Source organism: Capricornis sumatraensis, chromosome 2 (genome assembly GCF_032405125.1).
Source record: "Capricornis sumatraensis isolate serow.1 chromosome 2, serow.2, whole genome shotgun sequence".
Lineage (NCBI taxonomy): Eukaryota > Metazoa > Chordata > Mammalia > Artiodactyla > Bovidae > Capricornis > Capricornis sumatraensis.
This window is the reverse complement of record NC_091070.1, coordinates 184149775-184166677: the sequence shown is the minus strand read 5'-3', so window position 1 is coordinate 184166677 and position 16903 is coordinate 184149775. Positions and strand designations below refer to the sequence as shown.

Genomic DNA, 16903 nt, shown 5'->3' with positions numbered 1-16903 from the left:
ATAACAAGGGGAGAAAAATTACTCTTTGCTTCACGTGATAAATCAACAAGGCTTTTAGCTTCTGGTGTTCTTTTGTAAATCAGAGTTTGCCTGGAATAGGAAATGATTTCTTTTCCTATTCCCCAAAACTGCGTCTGAACTGCCCAAGTGCTGTTTCTTCCAGTCCTTTAAAGGACAGGAAAGGTAACCATGCTTTTTTTCTGTAGCATAAATGATTGCCAGCACTGCTAAATACTGCATAGTAGTCACCAGCTAAGGCAAACAATCATTTCAGCTGTGGTCCCCAAGAGTATTCTCCAGAGGCACAAGGAAATATACTAGGAAGTAAAAACAAGGTGTGCTCTTAGTCACCCCTCCTTCTCTTTCAGCACTTTGAATATCTCTGAGATTGATATCATGCAGTGAGCTAGAGCAGCGTACTGGCAGCCAGTTTCATTACTGAGCTCCCCCCAAAATCTATGATTATAAACACCATCCTCCTGCAGGGGTAATATTAAATGGTCTATAGGTAAAAAGAATAAAACCCACCGTTTAGTATCTCAAAGAAAGGGCTAGCCACCCCCTCTAATCATTCTAGTCTTTAAATAATAAGTTTGAATTGAAAACCATTACTTTGGGGAGGAACAATTTATGGTGCTTAAGTCTCACCATCTCAGAGGTCTAAGTCGAAAGTGCCAAAACAGACATTTAACAAAAGTCGGTGGCTTTCGACACATAGGAAGGGAATTGTAAAATACTGCCAGGGGTTTCCAGGGAGTTTATGGAAACAGAGTGAACTGGGTGTCGAGTCATGGAGACGGCTTCCTCATGTCCTCATCCTCAGGGGTTACCTGTCATTTCGCCTTCCACCCCCGTCCTCCTCAGAGCCTGCAAATCCTGGCTTTTTCTTGTTTCCAGCTCTTGCCATTCCTTCGAGTTATGCTGACCCCTAGAGGCCATGCAAGTGCAACTCTTCAGTCACAGAGCTGTTCCCCATTAGTTACATAGGATTTTACCGGGAAGTTGTTTCAAAGGATACCTATGTACCAGAGGGGATTGGGGTGGGGGGAGGGAGTGGGGAAAGTGTTTCCCCTAGTGGAATCTACTGTTATTGACATTTTTATTTTCCAGTGTAATTTCTTCAGCTCCATCTTCTTCACAAAGAATGTGACACAATGTGAAAGTATGACATTCACTATGTAAAGTACCTTCAGTGGGAATGAGCTCATGGTCTCCCTATGCAGAATTTAATGCTCCATTCAGCCAAATTGCCACTATTTACATACTTCTGAAGGGGTTCTTTATTTTTCCTATTTCTTCATTTTAAGAAAATGACTTTTGGTTTCAAAATGTTCTCTTGCATTAATCACATTAGATGGTGGTGTTATTGTCTAACAGGTGCTGTTAAAAACTTAATAGAATCCTTTGGGATTTTGACACTTGTGATCTACACAACTCTGTATGTGTATGGGCATGGGTATGGGGCATATGTGCTGCCAAAAGCTTTAGAGACAGAACTCGGGAGATTCTTACATCTTGTGTCGGACGCCTTTCAGTTGCATAGTCGTATTCACTTTAATTGAAACAGTGTGCATGGAGTGGTACCAGCAATACATTAGCACAGCTGACTTGTCAGTAGGTGATTATTTTCATATCAGGTGAGCCAGTCCAGTAGCAGAGCAGTAGGAAGGTCAGGTAATTGTGTCTGATGTTATGGAAAATACTTCTTGTTGGTGCACGTGCAAAGCGATCAGCAACTGCTGATGGCACAGGGGAGATTAGGTCTAGGTCAGCAGACCGTGGGGTGGAGAAGGGGAAGAGAGTGGAGGAGACCACCAACACTTCTGGAAGCTTCTTCCCGTAGTTTAAATTGCTAGTGCTAGGTATAGTAAAGAAGCAGCTTTTTCTGCCCTTGAAGTCTGATGGTATCTTATTGTCAAATAAAGATTGGTCAGTGGGAATTGATTTGGATGTAAGGGTAATTTTAAATATTCTCAACTATATTTGGAGATCTAGTTTGCCTAGATTTGCCTGGTTTTGAAAGTTTGCCTGGTTTAGCACTTTTGTCTATGAATTACTATACAACCTTTTTTGGACAAAGCCAGGTAACCCAGACTGTTATGGAAATTTTTGTTTTTTCCTCTTTCTTTGAGAACATGGAGGATAAAATGAGGGTATCAGGGATTTTTGTCACTACAGGACCCTGTGGGGCTTTCTCTGGATCCAGACTTTTTAGTGTATAGACTGTGGATCAAGGCAGCAGTACCTAAACTAGGAAATACAGGAAGGGTATGTTGGGAGAGAAGAGAATGTTGTATTTGGAGGCACCCAAGGTAGAGATATCCAGCAGACAGAGGAAGTGTGCTGCCAAAGCTTGGGGAGACTTCAGTGCTGGAAATGGGATAAATATAGCCATCCACAACTTCATGGGGTTGATATTCCCACTGCCTGACACATTATACCTCATAGTTATTGGTTGAATAAATGAAACAGTAGAGACAAACACAGAGAATAAGACTTGGAATCAGTAACAACTATGGACTTCCCTGGTGGCTCGGACGGTAAAGCATCTGACTACAATGCGGGAGACCTGGGTTCGATCCCTGGGTTGGGAAGTTCCCTGGAGAAGGAAAAGGCAACCCACTCCAGTACTCTTGGCTAGAAAATCCCATGGACAGAGGAGCCTGGTGTCCATGGGGTCACAAAGAGTTGGACATGACTGAGCAACTTCACTATGGACAGCAGGAGAAGGAATTTCTTGGCCAACCCAATAGCTTATGCTTTTCTCTTTGAAAGCTTTAGAATGTAGTGTACAGGTATTTTTCTTCTTTTATTTAACTTGTTCACTTGTTAATGGACCTGAAATGAAATTTACTTCATTGCTTGTTTGTTTCTCTTTCTGTTTCTCTTTTGTCAGTTCCTCGATGTTGGATGCTGCATCTCCTGAATTAATCCTGTGTCTTATTTTTTCTGTTTCATTTTCAGTCTAGGGCTCCCAAGAGAAGTCCCTCTTTTCTCTATATTATCTTGAGCATGGCATGTCTCTCCTAACCAGCAGTTGGGCCCTTTTACATCAGTTTTTGTTTGTGTGTGTTCTGCAAGATGCCCTCAAGGACCTCCCAGACACACACTTATTAATCCCCCTGACTTCTTCTGACTCTCTTCTGCTCCCTGAGAAAATTACTTTAGGATATACTCCAACAAAAGAGGAAAGTAGAGAGGGAAGCCAGTGGATCCAAAGCTGAGGAACAGGGAAGTCCTAGGACAGCTATGCAGAAGGCAGAGAGAACAATTTATCCAAATTGAAGCAGGGAGACCAGAAGACTCTAAAAGAGATGCCTCTGAATTAAAGAGGGGGAAAAAAAGAGGGACAGATGGATTACCTTGTATATTTAACTGCATTGGAGGTTTAAGGTCAGGTGGAAAGTTTGGGGCTGAGTTATTATAATATATAAAAAATTAAACAAAATAAGATTATTATTAACCTTGAGGACAATAAACTTGTACCAAAGAAAGGGGGAGAGATGTAAACATACAACAGAAGTCGGCTCAATGTGAATAACATTTACGTAAGTCATAATAAAACCAATAGAACGAAACATCATGATGCATGAAATATTAGTAGCGTGACACTGAGATGTGTTCATAGGAAAATATGAGAGTTAAATCTTTGAAATTGAAATAAGATTGTTGGAAATTGTTAAAACTGCAAAGATTTAAGCATTTAATACATCTAAAGAAACACAGGGAACAAGTAGAACTTAAAAATATAAAAGGTAAGTGTAAAATTTTGGCAAACTAAATTTTCGTCTGTTGGAATAGGTAGTCTATAGATGTGATCGAGTAGTCTATAGACGTGATCAAGATGATAAAGTGCAAAGTAGTCTTATAAAGTGTATTATTTAGCTTATATCTCTAGAATGGAAAAGAGAAATATTCAGTATGTCTCTAGGGAATAAGAGTGTTGAATTTTTTATCATGTACTGTATTACTTAATTTAAAACCATGTGCACACAAAAGGAAATATCCTAGAAAATTGAAAGGAACCAAGAGTTAAGAATATAGGTCCTAGACCCTAAAGGAGAAAATAATTTTAAAAACACCACACTTACAATGAGACAAAAGTAAATAAAACTGTGGGAAGGCAGCTGTCAGATCAATCACTGGCAATCTTTAAAATAATTGATTTCTCTCTTTCGAAATTGGTGGCAAGTCAGTAGGTGCAAGGGAGTAATTGGGAGCAAAGGACATAGAAAAAAAGATGGAGGTGATGTTATCTCTGAAAAAGAGGGTAAGAAGTGTTTCACAGCATTTGAGTCTGATGGCTTTCCTTTGAGGATAATCATTTTCTATGAATGAATAAAGAAGTGATTTTGACATTTGAGAAAAGTGCTTCTCAAACCTCAGCATGCTCCAAGATCATCTGGAGGGCTTGTTAAACAGATGCATTGCTGGGTCCCACTCCCAGAGCTTCTGATTCTGTAGGACTGGGGTGGATCCATGAATTTCCTTTATAACAGGCTGCCAGGTGTTGCTGATGCTTCTAGTTCAGAGAGCAATCTGAAACCCAGTGGGTAGTGCATCCTTTAGAGATGAGCAAAGATTTGCACTGCTCTTTTCTCTATGTCTGGAATACCCATCTCACCCTACCAGTATCCCCTCTTTATAAAGGTACATGTGAGTAGTTCTTAACCTTAATTGCCCAATCAAATCGCTGAATCAGTTCCTGGGTCTCACCCTATGAATTAATTGATCTGGGATGTGGCTTGAACATCGGAATATTTTAAAGCTTCCCACGTGATTTACTATGTGGCCAGGGTTAAGACCAGCTATCTGTGAGGGTTCCTTATGGGTAGAAAGCCAAGGACCAAGAGCTAACGGTTTGCAAGTTGAAGTGATGACCTCAGGTAAGTTCTGTAGGACATGTAGGTTTCAGTGTCAGAAAGCTGAGTATTTTTGAATCCTCTTAACTCTTCAGCTTCCTCTAGGAAACTGGATCATTGCTCCTTTCTTCCAAGGTTGCTGTGAGAATTAAATGAGGTGTAACATTTAGTAAAAATGGTGGATTATAAGTGGCATTGCCTTCTCCGTATCAGCATAAGTGTTAAGCGTGAAATAAAGTGGAAAGTGAAAGTGTTAGGCTCTCAGTCGTGTCTGTCTTGGCGACCCCGTGGACTGTAGCCCTCCTGGCTCTTCTGTCCATGGTATTCCCCGGGCAAGAACACTGGGATGGGTTGCCTCTTCCTCCTCCAGCGGATCTTCCCAAACCAGGGATTGTACTGGGGTCTTCTGCATTGGCAGGCAGATTCTTTACTGTCTGAGCTACCAGGGAAGCATTAAATAAGTGATTCTTTATTGCTCTCTGTCTGTCATTGCTTCCCAGGTGGCCCTAGTGATAAAGAACCCACCTGCCAGTGCAGGAGACATAAGAGATGTGGGTTTGATCCCTGGGCTGGGAAGATCCCCTGGAGAAGGAAATGGCAACCCACTCCAGTACTCTTGCCTGAAAAATCCCATGTACAGAGGAGCCTGATGGGCTTATAATCCATGAGGTCGCAAAGAGTCAGACACGACTGAGTGACTTCACTTTCACTCCATTCCAAACTTAAAACATTTCATGCTTCAGACCATGTTTTTAAAACAGATACATTAAAATCAGTATATTCTGATGTTACTAGAATCAGTGTCACTAGATTCTAAATAAAAGTTTTAATCAGATGTGCTTTCTACTCCATTAAGTTACACCAGATGCCAGGCATGGGACAAAGCAAGCTCATTTTGTTCTGTAATGTGCCCTCATCTTAAGATGCCAACTTTCTCCGGGTCACCTTAACTTGACAGTCTTTCTCTCTGTCTCTAGTGTATTTGTACTGTGGATCCAGGATGCAGGTTGGGCATGAGTATGGAGTTTGTATTTTGTACTACAAGATTTTGTTGTTGTTTAATTGCTAAGCCATGCCTAACTCTTTTGTGACCCCATGGACTACAGTCTACCAGGCTCCTCTGTCCATGGGATTTCCCAAGCAAGAATATTGAAGTGGGTTGCCCTTTCCTACTCCAGGGAATCTTCCCAACCTAGGGATCAAACATGTTTCTCCTGCATTGCAGGAGGATCCCTTGCCACTGAGCCACCAGGGAAGCTCATTATAAGATTTGGGTCTTAACAGATCTAAAGGTTAATCTCATTCCTTTACAAGACCAGCGAGTCAGGAAAGTTCTAGGCAAGAAGCTCAAGCTTTTATGCATTGTAATGTTCTGGATGTAGATTTGATGCAATGTAAATACTTACCTGGAAAATATTTTCACTTCTCAATTCTTCAAAACATAATCCACCCCAAACCTGTTTTTGAGCAAAGGTATTTATCCTAGGGTCTATGCAATAAAGACTTGTGTTTTATTATTCAATTAGAATATGTACCAACATACATGGCTCTGATATACAATTCCGATTGAACGTAGTTTTGTTTTTAACAAAAAAATTAAAGGCATGAAGAGAGAGCATATCAGAACAGATACCTTCCTAAGGTCAAGGTTTGAGGAGACAAAAATCTAAGGAGATAAATATTGAAGGAGAAATGCTTTGGGAGGGGGAAATTCATTTGGAGGGGGAAACACAGAGTGAGGGGTTGGGGCGGTTGGAGGGGGAAACACTGAGTGAGGGGTTGGGGCAGTTGGAGGGGGAAACACGGAGTGAGGGGAGAATTCATTTGGAGGGGGAAACACGCTTATTGGTTCTTCCTCTTCCTGGGATTCACGGGTCTTTCTTTGTTCCATAAGTTGAAAGGATACGGCCTCTTCCCCATCCTTCATTTCACACATCTTGCCCTCGAGTGAAGTGACTTCCTCCTTCTCTTCTTTCCTTTCACAAGTCTCCCCCTCCTCAGGTGAAGGGATTTCCTCTTCCTCTTCCTCCAAATCAATATTCTGCCACTTCCAAGGTAGGGAAGCTTCCTTTCCTTCTTTCAAGTCCATGGTCTCCCTCTCCTCAGGGGAAGAGACCTCCTCCTCCTCCTTTGGGTCGTTGGCCTCCCTCTGCTCAGGTAGACATTTACTGAATGTTTGACCCTAACACGGTTGCAGAGATATGAGAAAACAAAGTACTTTCATTAAGCATCTGGTGAGTCTAAGCTGGTGAACCCACATGGCAGCTTAGGACACTCTATTAATTTAATACGTGTATCCCCATCACCCAGCAGTTCCATATCTAGTTCTCCATCTTAAAGCATGTCTCTTGGGATGCTTATCACAGCACCATGTGCAACAATGGGGAAGAACAGAGGCTTAGAGGACTTGCAGGTTTTGAACCAGGTTAATGACTGTGAGAAGGAAATGGCAGTATTCATGCCTGGAAAATCCCATGGACGGAGGAGCCTGGTAGGCAACAGTCCATGGGGTTGCAAAGAGTCGGACACGACTGAGTGACTTCACTTCACTAATGACTATGAAGGATAAGTGGGAGCAAAGAGCACATCTGCCTCCTCCGGGCCCCTGGGGGCCTGAGGGATGAGGGGAAGGGTTGCTGACCTGAGTGATGTAAAAGGGCCAGACCATAGGTTGTGGGTCCTACAAGTTGGAGCTCGCCCTCGCCAGGTCCAAGGACTCCAGGCACCACGGCTCATTCAGGTTGCACAGACCTTAGACCTCATCACCTCAGGACCCGGAAGCCTCTCTGCCTTACCCCAGAATCCCTGTCCATTCCCCCACCCCCCTCCACTTAGAATGTCCGTGTCTGCCCCTGACACTAGGTGACAGCAGTGGCAAGCCTGCTTGTTGCAGAGTGAGGAACACATTTGCTGTCCTCAGAATCTACTGCGGAAGTTTGCACCCAGTAGTTCAAGATTTACTTGAAACAACAGCAACAACAGAAAAAGAGCAGACTTCCTGTTAGCCTGATGGCCTCCCCCTTCCCCACAAGTTAAACTCACAAATTAAGCCGTCTTCCAGTCTTACCTCCATGCCTGGTCCCTGGTGCTGCTGGGCGAAGAGCACTTCAGACAGCAGGGCTGAACAAGACTCAGACCACGTCTTTGTCTCCTCAAACTTGTAACTAGCTGAGCATACCTTTCCAAGATCAGATTATCTCCTTCTACAAGTCTGGAAGACCAATCAACTCTTAAGACCAAGATTGTTGATGCAGATGCCTTGGGGCTATCAAGTCATTCTGAGGATGATGGGTTTATCTCTTTGTTTCTCTGCAAAAGACCAAAAACTGTCAGTGAAAGTCCTTCCCATTTCCTATCCAGCCCCTTATATTCCACTTCTGAAAAATAGGCAGGAGCTGGGGGATCCTAAGCTGCTCCTAGGATTTAATATCAGTTGTCGAGAGGTCCTTTATATTTCAGGGTAGGGATCAAGCAAGAGGCCTTACCACCCTGTAAGATGGCGCTGCCAAATGTTTTTGTATTTTCTAGCTAGACTTTTACCCAAGTAGAACTATGACTTTGGTTTCACAGTTTATATGGGCTCCTGAAAGTTTATTAAAGTTCAAAAGCTTTCTTCCTAGAACATCCATGGAGTGTGTATTTCCTACATCCCAAACCCTCTCCATGTAGTCCTGCGGGGGGAAGGGTGCATGTTTCCCTCCTGTTGCTAAGCACCCACTGTGAAGTTCAGCTCTGCTTTCAGCTGCTTGTTTGGCTCTGCCCTTCACTCTTCCTGGGTCCATGTGTGAAAGTGAAAGTGAAGTTGCTCAGTTGTGTCCGACTCTTTGTGACCCCATGGATCACATGGCTCCATGTGTAGACTCTAGTTCACTATATGCAGGATGAGGCATATCTCCTGGTGTGAGGGTCCAAGACCAGGTCTGTACCCTCTCACCAGGTGATTTGCCTGACACCGCATGGGCTTCCCAGGTGACACTAGTGGTAAAGAACCCACTTGCCAATGCAGGAGACATAAGAGATGCAGGTTTCTTTCCTGGGTTCGAAAGATCCCCTGGAGGAGAGCATGGCAACCCACTCCAGTATTCTTGCCTGGAGAATCCCATGGACAGAGGAGCCTGGCGGGCTACTGTCCACAGGATCACAAAAGAATCAGACATGACTTAGCGACTAAACAACAACTACAACATAGGAATCCCCTTCACCATATCCTAAATCCATAGAGTTTGAGTCTCTACTTGAGTGCTTCCTTTGTGGGGGCTCATGTCCTAACCAGCTGAGCCTTACCATTCTGTAACTGCCTTAGCTGCTAGATTTTTTTCTTCTTAAAAAGACCCCAAACCAATCTCACTCTGTTCTGTGGAAATTCAGAAAATTGAACCCCATGTGCTCTATTCGTTAGGAAGGTTTTCAGTTCAGTTCAGTCACTCAGTCGTGTCCGACTCTTTGCGACCCCATGAATCACAGCACGCCAGGCCTCCCTGTCCATCACCAACTCCCAGAGTTCACTCAAACTCATGTCCATCGAGTCGGTGATGCCATCCAGCCATCTCATCCTCTGTCATCCGCTTCTCCTCCTGCCCCCAATCCCTCCCAGCATCAGGGTCTTTTCCAATGAGTCAGTTCTTTGCATCAGGTGGCCAAGGTATTGCAGTTTCAGTTTCAGCATCAGTCCTTCCAATGAATATTCAGCACTGATTTCCTTTAGGATGGACTGGTTGGAAAGACTGTTAACAATCATACAAAATGTATTAATATCATGACAATTTGTGAGGAATATTCAGAGTGCTCCAGAGAGGAAAACAGGAAAAATTAAACATAGGTAATCAAAGAAGGTTAGTATAATGGAAGTGACTTTTAAGCTGATGCCAGGCCAACTGGTTTGGCTTCAGGGGCCAAACCAGGTTGGGCTGGGGAAGGGACTCCAGGCAGAAAGAACTGTGGAATGTGGGGAGGAGGGGATGATATAGATGGGATTAGAGGAGTAATTCTGGAAAGGACACTTGCATAGATAGATCACTGAAAGGATTTAGTCAGGGGAGGGTCATTATCCCTTTTATATTTCAAACAATAACTGTCTATTGTGTAGAAGAGAGTAAGTGGGGATTTCAGGTAAAAGGCAGCCAGTGATAATGGATTGTATTAGGATGGTCACTAGGGAGATGACAGAAAGCAGACTTGAGAAATATTTTGGAGGTAGAGTCCAGAGGATTTGGTGGTAGATTATTCAGAATAGGCATCAGTATGGTTAGCATCCTAGCACCTTTCCAGCTGGGCAATCACCAGCCAGCAATCAATCGGGTATTTTCAAGATTATACCTAGTGGGTTTCTAATTAGGCAGCTGGAGGTGCTATCTACTCAGAAGAGGAAAACTAAAAGGAAAATGAATTGAAGGGATTTGGTTGTTGGATCAAGAATTTGGATTTCGTTGTATTAATTTTAATAAGGCTTTGAGGTAGTAAAATGCAGATACTGAGTTGGCAATTGGATATAACAAACTAAGTTGGGAACTGTCAGCACATGATTGGAATTGAAAGCTGTGGGAATGTGGATGCTGTACCCTAGACCCTGTGTGTACAAGTGGGAAGCAGCCAGGCCTGAGCCATGAGGGGTGTGTAGAATAGCAGAGATAGAAGAGTGGCCCAGCAGCAGGAGGAAAGCCAGAGACGGGGTCTTGAAGTCCGGGTCGGACCCTGGGGATGGCAACTGGAACGGAGTGGGCTTTTGAGAATGATGTAGGCTGAGAGGAGGTAGGATTACTTAAGTCACAGGCAAAGATAATTCCTCCACTACACTTGCTGGGGAGGAGAGGAAAGAAAACTGGTGGGAAGTGTAGAGGACAGTTTGTCATTTTCCTTTTTGTTGTTTATCCTAAATGTCCCCCCAATTCATTCTTTCTTTATGTGATAGTATTTCTAGAAGATCTTATAACTTATGCAAAACAGTGTTTTCCCCCCAGAATAGGATGCTTCACCCAAAATATGTTCTGATCCAGCCAGGGTCAGACTATTAGCAGATGCAACTAAGCTTCAGTTCAGTTGCTCAGTCGTGTCCGACTCTTTGCAACTAAGCTTACTTATTCGTATTTTGGTAGTCATGCCCTCTGTTGGCTTATCCTGAAACTGCAATCAAATCAAGCTCTTGCACTGCTGTTAAGTAAAGTCCTTTCACCCCATTGTTGTTGTTCAGTCTCTCAGCCCTGTCTGACTCTTTGTGATCCCATGGACTGCAGCACGCCTGGCTTCCTTGTCCTTCACTATCTCCTGGAGTTTGCTCAAACTCATGTCCACGAGTCGATGATGCCCTCCAACTATCTCATCCTGTGTCACCCCTTTTCCTCTTGCCCTCAGTCTTTCCCAGTGTTAGCATCTTTTCCAAGTGAGTCAGCTCTTCGAACCAGGTGGCCAGAAAGTATTGGAGCTTCAGCTTCAACATCAATCCTTTCAAGGAATATCCAAGGTTGTTCTCCTTTAGGATTAACTGGTTTGATCTCCTTGCTGTCTAAGGAGCTCACTCTGTCCTTGTGTGCTAATATCATCTAGAAGGACAGTTCATCAGAAGCAAGGATAGCCCAAGAGCCCTTGAGAAAGAAGTTTGGATAACTAGTTGAGGTAGAAGACACCTCCAGAATAAGCATACAAGGCAGGTTTTTTATGAATCCTGTTTAACAGGTGAAAAAACTGAAACTTAAGCATAGTACCATTTAAGTGGCAAAAACAACTTCAGATCTTCTTTCTGTCAGAGGTATACCATATTTCTTCTTAATTCTTTGCAACATTTTTGCAGAATAGAAATATAACTGATTATTTACATGTCAGTTCTATACTTTTGTTTGTGTGCATGCTCAGTCCCTCAGTCACGTCTGACTCTTTTTGACTCAGGACTATAGCCTGCCAGGCTCTTCTCTCTATGCAATTTCCCAGGCAAGAATACTGGAGTGGGTGGTCATTTCCTATCCTGGGGGATCTTTCTGACCCAAGGATCAAATCTACATCTCTTACTTTGGCAGGCAGATTCCTTACCACTGCACCACTCTTTGTTTGTGCCATACTTTTGTTTGGGACCATCTAAATGCAAATCGGTGAAGAAGAACTGGAGAATCTCTTGATGAAGGTCAAAGAGGAGAGTGAAAAACCTGACTTAAAACTCAACATTCAAAAAACTAAGATTATGGCATTTGGTCCCATCACTTCATGGCGAATAGATGGGGAAACAATGGAAACAATATATAGACTTTATTTTTTGGGCTCCCAAATCACTGCAGATGGTGACTGCAGCCATGAAATTAAAAGACACTTGCTTCTTGGAAGAAAAGCTATGATAAACCTAGGCAGCATATTAAAAAGCAGAGACATAACTTTGCTGACACAGGTACATCTAGGTAAAGCTATGGTTTTTCCAGTCATCATGTATAGATGTGAAAGCTGGTAAAGAAAGCTGAGGGCTGAAGAATGGATGCTTTTAAACTGTGGTGTTGGAGAAGACTCTTCAGAGTCCCCTGGACTGCAAGGAGTTCAAACCAGTCAATCCTAAAGGAAATCAATCCTGAATGTTCATTGGAAGCACTGATGCTGAAGCTGAAGCTCCAGTACTTTGGCCATCTGATTCGAAGAGCTGACTCTTTGAAAAAGACCCTGATGCTGGGGAAGACTGAAGGCAGGAAATGGGGAGAACAGAGGACGAGATGGTTGGATGGCATCACCGACTTGATGGACATGAGCTTGAGCAGGCTCCAGGAGATGGTGAAGGATGGGGAAGCCTGGCGTGCTGCAGTCCACAGAGTTGCAAAGAGTCAGACATGGCAGAGTGACTGAACAACAACAAGAACAAACACAAATCATAGGAAATCAAGAGATGTTCTTTCATCAGATATTACTTGAACACCTATATAGACATGTTCTACATAAAGGGGATACGGTGGTGAATAAAACAGACAAACTTCATGTCCTCACATGCTAATATGAAGCAATAAGACAGGACAGGGCTTCTCTTGTGGCTCAGCTGGTAAGGAATCCGCCTGCAATGCAGGAGACCTGGGTTTGATCCCTGGGTTGGGAAGATACCCTAGAGAAGGGAAAGGCTACCCTCTCAGTATTCTGGCCTGGAGAATTCCATGGATTGTATAGTCCATAAGGTCACAAAGAGTCATACACGACTGAGGGACTTTCACTTTCACACTTTCAAGACAAGACAAGACAAGGCAAAATATATATATAGTTAATTAGATAGTAATAGTAGTAAGAAAACATAAAGCAGGGAAGGAGGAGATTGTTAAACAAAATTAAACTGAGTAAATTTGAAGGTCTGTTTGTCTTTATTTTATAATTCATGAATATTATTATTCATGAATTATATCATTATTCATGGATTATTATTATTCATGATAACTGGGATGCATCCCATTTATCAAATAGAATGGTACTCCAAGGTTCTATACAAAACTGAAAGGCTTTTATAGGAAGAAGAGTAGGATAAGAAGTTAAAAGAGTGGATTATTTCTGGTAGGACTTATTAAGTAGATTCTCTGATTGGTCTTGATGAGGAAATTCCAGACTGATTGGTTTAAAATTCCACTCTAAGGAGCAGCTGAAACTGCAGTTAGGCTAGGTGTTAAGTCCTTGGAGGGCTTAGCATATGTGGCTCTATTTTGGGCCAGTTTCTTTTCTTTTTTTTTACTCAATTTTTTAAAAAGTTTATATTTTATTGAAGGATAATTGCTTTACAGAATTTTGCTGTTTTCCATCAAACCTCAACATGAATCAGCCATAGGTATACATATATCCCCTCCCTTTTGAAACACCCTCCCATCTCTCTCCCCATCCCACCACTCTAGGCTGATACAGAGCCCCTGTTTGAGTTTCCTGAGCCATATAGCAAATTCCCATTAGCTATCTATTTTACCTATGGTAATGTAAGTTTCCATGTTACTCTTTCCATACATCTCACCCTCTCCTCCCCTCTTCCCATGTCCATAAGTCTATTCTCTGTTTCTCCATTGTGGCCCTGTAAATAAATTCTTCAGTACCATTTTCCTAGATTCCTTATATATGTGTTAAAATATGGTATTTATCTTTCTCTTTCTGACTCACTTCACTCTGTATAATAGGTTCTAGGTTCATCCACCTCATTAGAACTGACTCAAATGTGTTCCTTTTTATGGCTGAGTAATATTCCATTGTGTATATGTACCACAACTTCTTTATCCATTCATCTGTTGATGGACATCTAGGTTGCTTCCATGTTCTAGCTATTGTAAATAGTGCTCCAATGAACAATGAGATACATGTGTCTCTTTCAATTTTGGTTTCCACAGGGTGTATGCCTAGGAGTGGGATTGGTTTTACTCCTAGTTTTTTAAGGACTCTCCATACCGACTTCCATAGTGGCTATATCAATTTACATTCCCACCAACAGTGCAAGTTTCCCTTTTCTCCACACCCTCTCCAGCATTTATTGTTTGTAGACATTTTGATGAGGGCCATTCTGACCAGTGTGAGGTGATGTCTCATTGTAGTTTTGATTCACTTCTCTAATAATGAGAGATGTTGAGCATCTTTCATGGGTTTGTTAGCCATCTGTATGTCTTCTTTGGAGAAATGTCTGTTTAGGTCTTTTTCCCACTTTCTGATTGGGTTGTTTGTTTTTCTGGTATTGAGTTGTATGAGCTGCTTGTGTATTTTAGAAATTAAGCCTTTGTCAGTTGTTTTATTTGCTATTATTTTCTCCCATTCTGAAGGTTGTCTTTTCACCTTGCTTATAGCACACTTTGCTGTGCAAAAGCTTTTAAATTTAATCAGGTCCCACTTGTTTACTTTTGTTTTTATTTCCATTATTCTAGGTGGGTCATAGAGGATCTTGCTTTGATTTATGTCATTCTGAGTATTCTGCCTATGTTTTCCTCTAAGAGTTTTATAGTTTCTGGTCTTGCATTTAGGTCTTTAATCCATTTTGAGTTTATCTTTGTATATGGTGTTAAGAAGTGTTCTAATTTCATTCTTTTACATGTAGCTGTCCCATTTTCCTAGCACCATTTATTGAAGAGGCTGTCTTTGCCCCATTGTATATTCTTGCCTCCTTTGTAAAAAATAAGGCACACATAGGTGTATGGGTTTATTTCTGCTCTTTCTATCTTGTTCCATTGGTCTGTATTTCTGTTTTTGTGCCAGTACCATGCTGTCTTGATGACTGTAGCTTTGTAGTATAACCTGAAGTCAGGAAGGTTGATTCCTCCAGCTTCATTCTTCTTTCTCAAGACTGCTTTGGCTGTTTGGGGTCTTTTGTGTTCCCATATGAATTGTGAAATTTTATGTTCTAGTTGTGTGAAAAAATGCCATTGGTAAATTGATAGGGATTGCATTAAATCTGTAGATTGCATTTGGTAGTATAGTCATTTTCACAATATTGATTCTTCCTACCCAGGAACATGGAATATCTCTCCATCTGTTTATGTCTTCTTAAATTTCTTTCATTAGTGTCTTATAGTTTTCTGTATACAGTTCTTTCATCTCCTTATATAAGTTTATTCCTAGATATTTAATTCTTTTTGTTTCAGTGGTGAATGGGATTGATTCCTTAATTGCTCTTTCTGATTTTTCATTGGTCGTATGTAAAAATGCAAGTGATTTCTGTGTACTGATTTTGTATCCTGCAACTTTGCTATATTCTCTGATTAGCCGTAGTAATTTTCTGATACTATCTTTAGGGTTTTCTATGAAGGAGATCAACCCTGGGATTTCTTTTGAAGGACTGATGCTAAAGCTGAAACTCCAGTACTTTGGCCACCGCATGCAAAGAGTTAACTCATTGGAAAAGACTCTGATGCTGGGAGGGATTGGGGGCAGGAGGAGAAGGGGATGACAGAGGATGAGATGGCTGGATGACATCACGGACTCAATGGACGTGAGTCTGAGTGAACTCCGGGAGTTGGTGATGGACAGGGAGGCCTGGTGTGCTGCGATTCATGGGGTCCCAAAGAGTCAGACATGACTGAGCGACTGAACTGAACTGATGTTCAGTATCATGTCATCTGCAAACAGTGAGAGCTTGACTTCTTTTCTGATCTGAATTCCTTTTATTTCTTTTTCTTCTCTGATTGCTGTAGCTAGAACTTCCAGAATGATGTTGAATAATAGTGATGAAAGTGGACACCCTTGTCTTGTTCCTGATCTTAGGGGAATGCTTGCAGTTTTTCACCATTGAGAATATTGTTTGCTATAGGCTTATCATATATGGCCTTTACTATGTTGAGGTAGGTTCCTTCTAGGCCCATTTTTTGGAAGAGTTTTAATCATAAGCAAGTACTGAATTTTGTCAAAGGCTTTTTATACATCTATTGAGGTTATCATATGCTTCTTATCTTTCAGTTTGTTAATATCGTGTATCACATTGATTGATTTGTGTATATTGAAGAATCCTTGCATCCCTGGAATAAACCCAACTTGATCATGGTGTATGAGCTTTTTGATGTGTTGCTGAATTCTGTTTGCTAGAATTTTGTTGAGGATTTTTGCATCTATGTTCATCAGTGATATTGGCCTGTAGTTTTCTTTTTTGTGTGTTGTCTTTGTCTGGTTTTGGTATCAGGGTGATGGTGGCCTTGTAGAATGAGTTTGGAAGTGTTCCTTCCTCTGCAATTTTTGAAAGAGTTTTAGAAGGATAGGCATTAGCTCTTCTCTAAATGTTTGATAGACTTCTTCTGTGAAGCCGTCTGGTCCTGGGCTTCTGTTTTTTAGGTGATTTTTGATCACAGCTTCAATTTCAGTGCTTGTAGTTGGGTTGTTCATAATTTCTAATTCTTACTGGTTCAGTCTGGGAAGATTGAACTTTTCTAAGAATCTGTCCATTTCTTCCAGGTTATCCATTTTATTGCCATATAGTTGTTCATAATAGTTTCTTATAATCCTTTGTATTTCTGCATTGTCTGTTGTAACCTTGCCCTTTTCATTTCTAATTTTGTTGATTGGAGTATTCTCTCTTTTTTTCTTGATGAGTGTGGCTAAGAGTTTGTTAACTTTGTTTATCTTCTCAAAGAACCAGCTTTTAG

At 41.7% G+C, this 16903-nt stretch overlaps 2 protein-coding genes across 4 annotated transcripts in view; one reads left to right on the top strand and one right to left on the bottom strand.

The window, feature by feature from the left end:
* PATJ (PATJ crumbs cell polarity complex component) overlaps positions 1 to 16903 on the top strand; it is a 364628-nt gene that overhangs the window by 329696 nt on the left and 18029 nt on the right. The gene's annotated exons all lie outside the window — the stretch shown is intronic.
* Positions 6529 to 7935, bottom strand: LOC138073598 (nucleolin-like). Its single transcript, XM_068965428.1, has 2 exons — positions 7930 to 7935; positions 6529 to 7044 (listed from the first exon to the last, which is right to left on the bottom strand). Exons 1-2 carry the CDS (start codon positions 7933 to 7935, stop codon positions 6529 to 6531), a joined length of 522 nt encoding a protein of 173 aa, XP_068821529.1.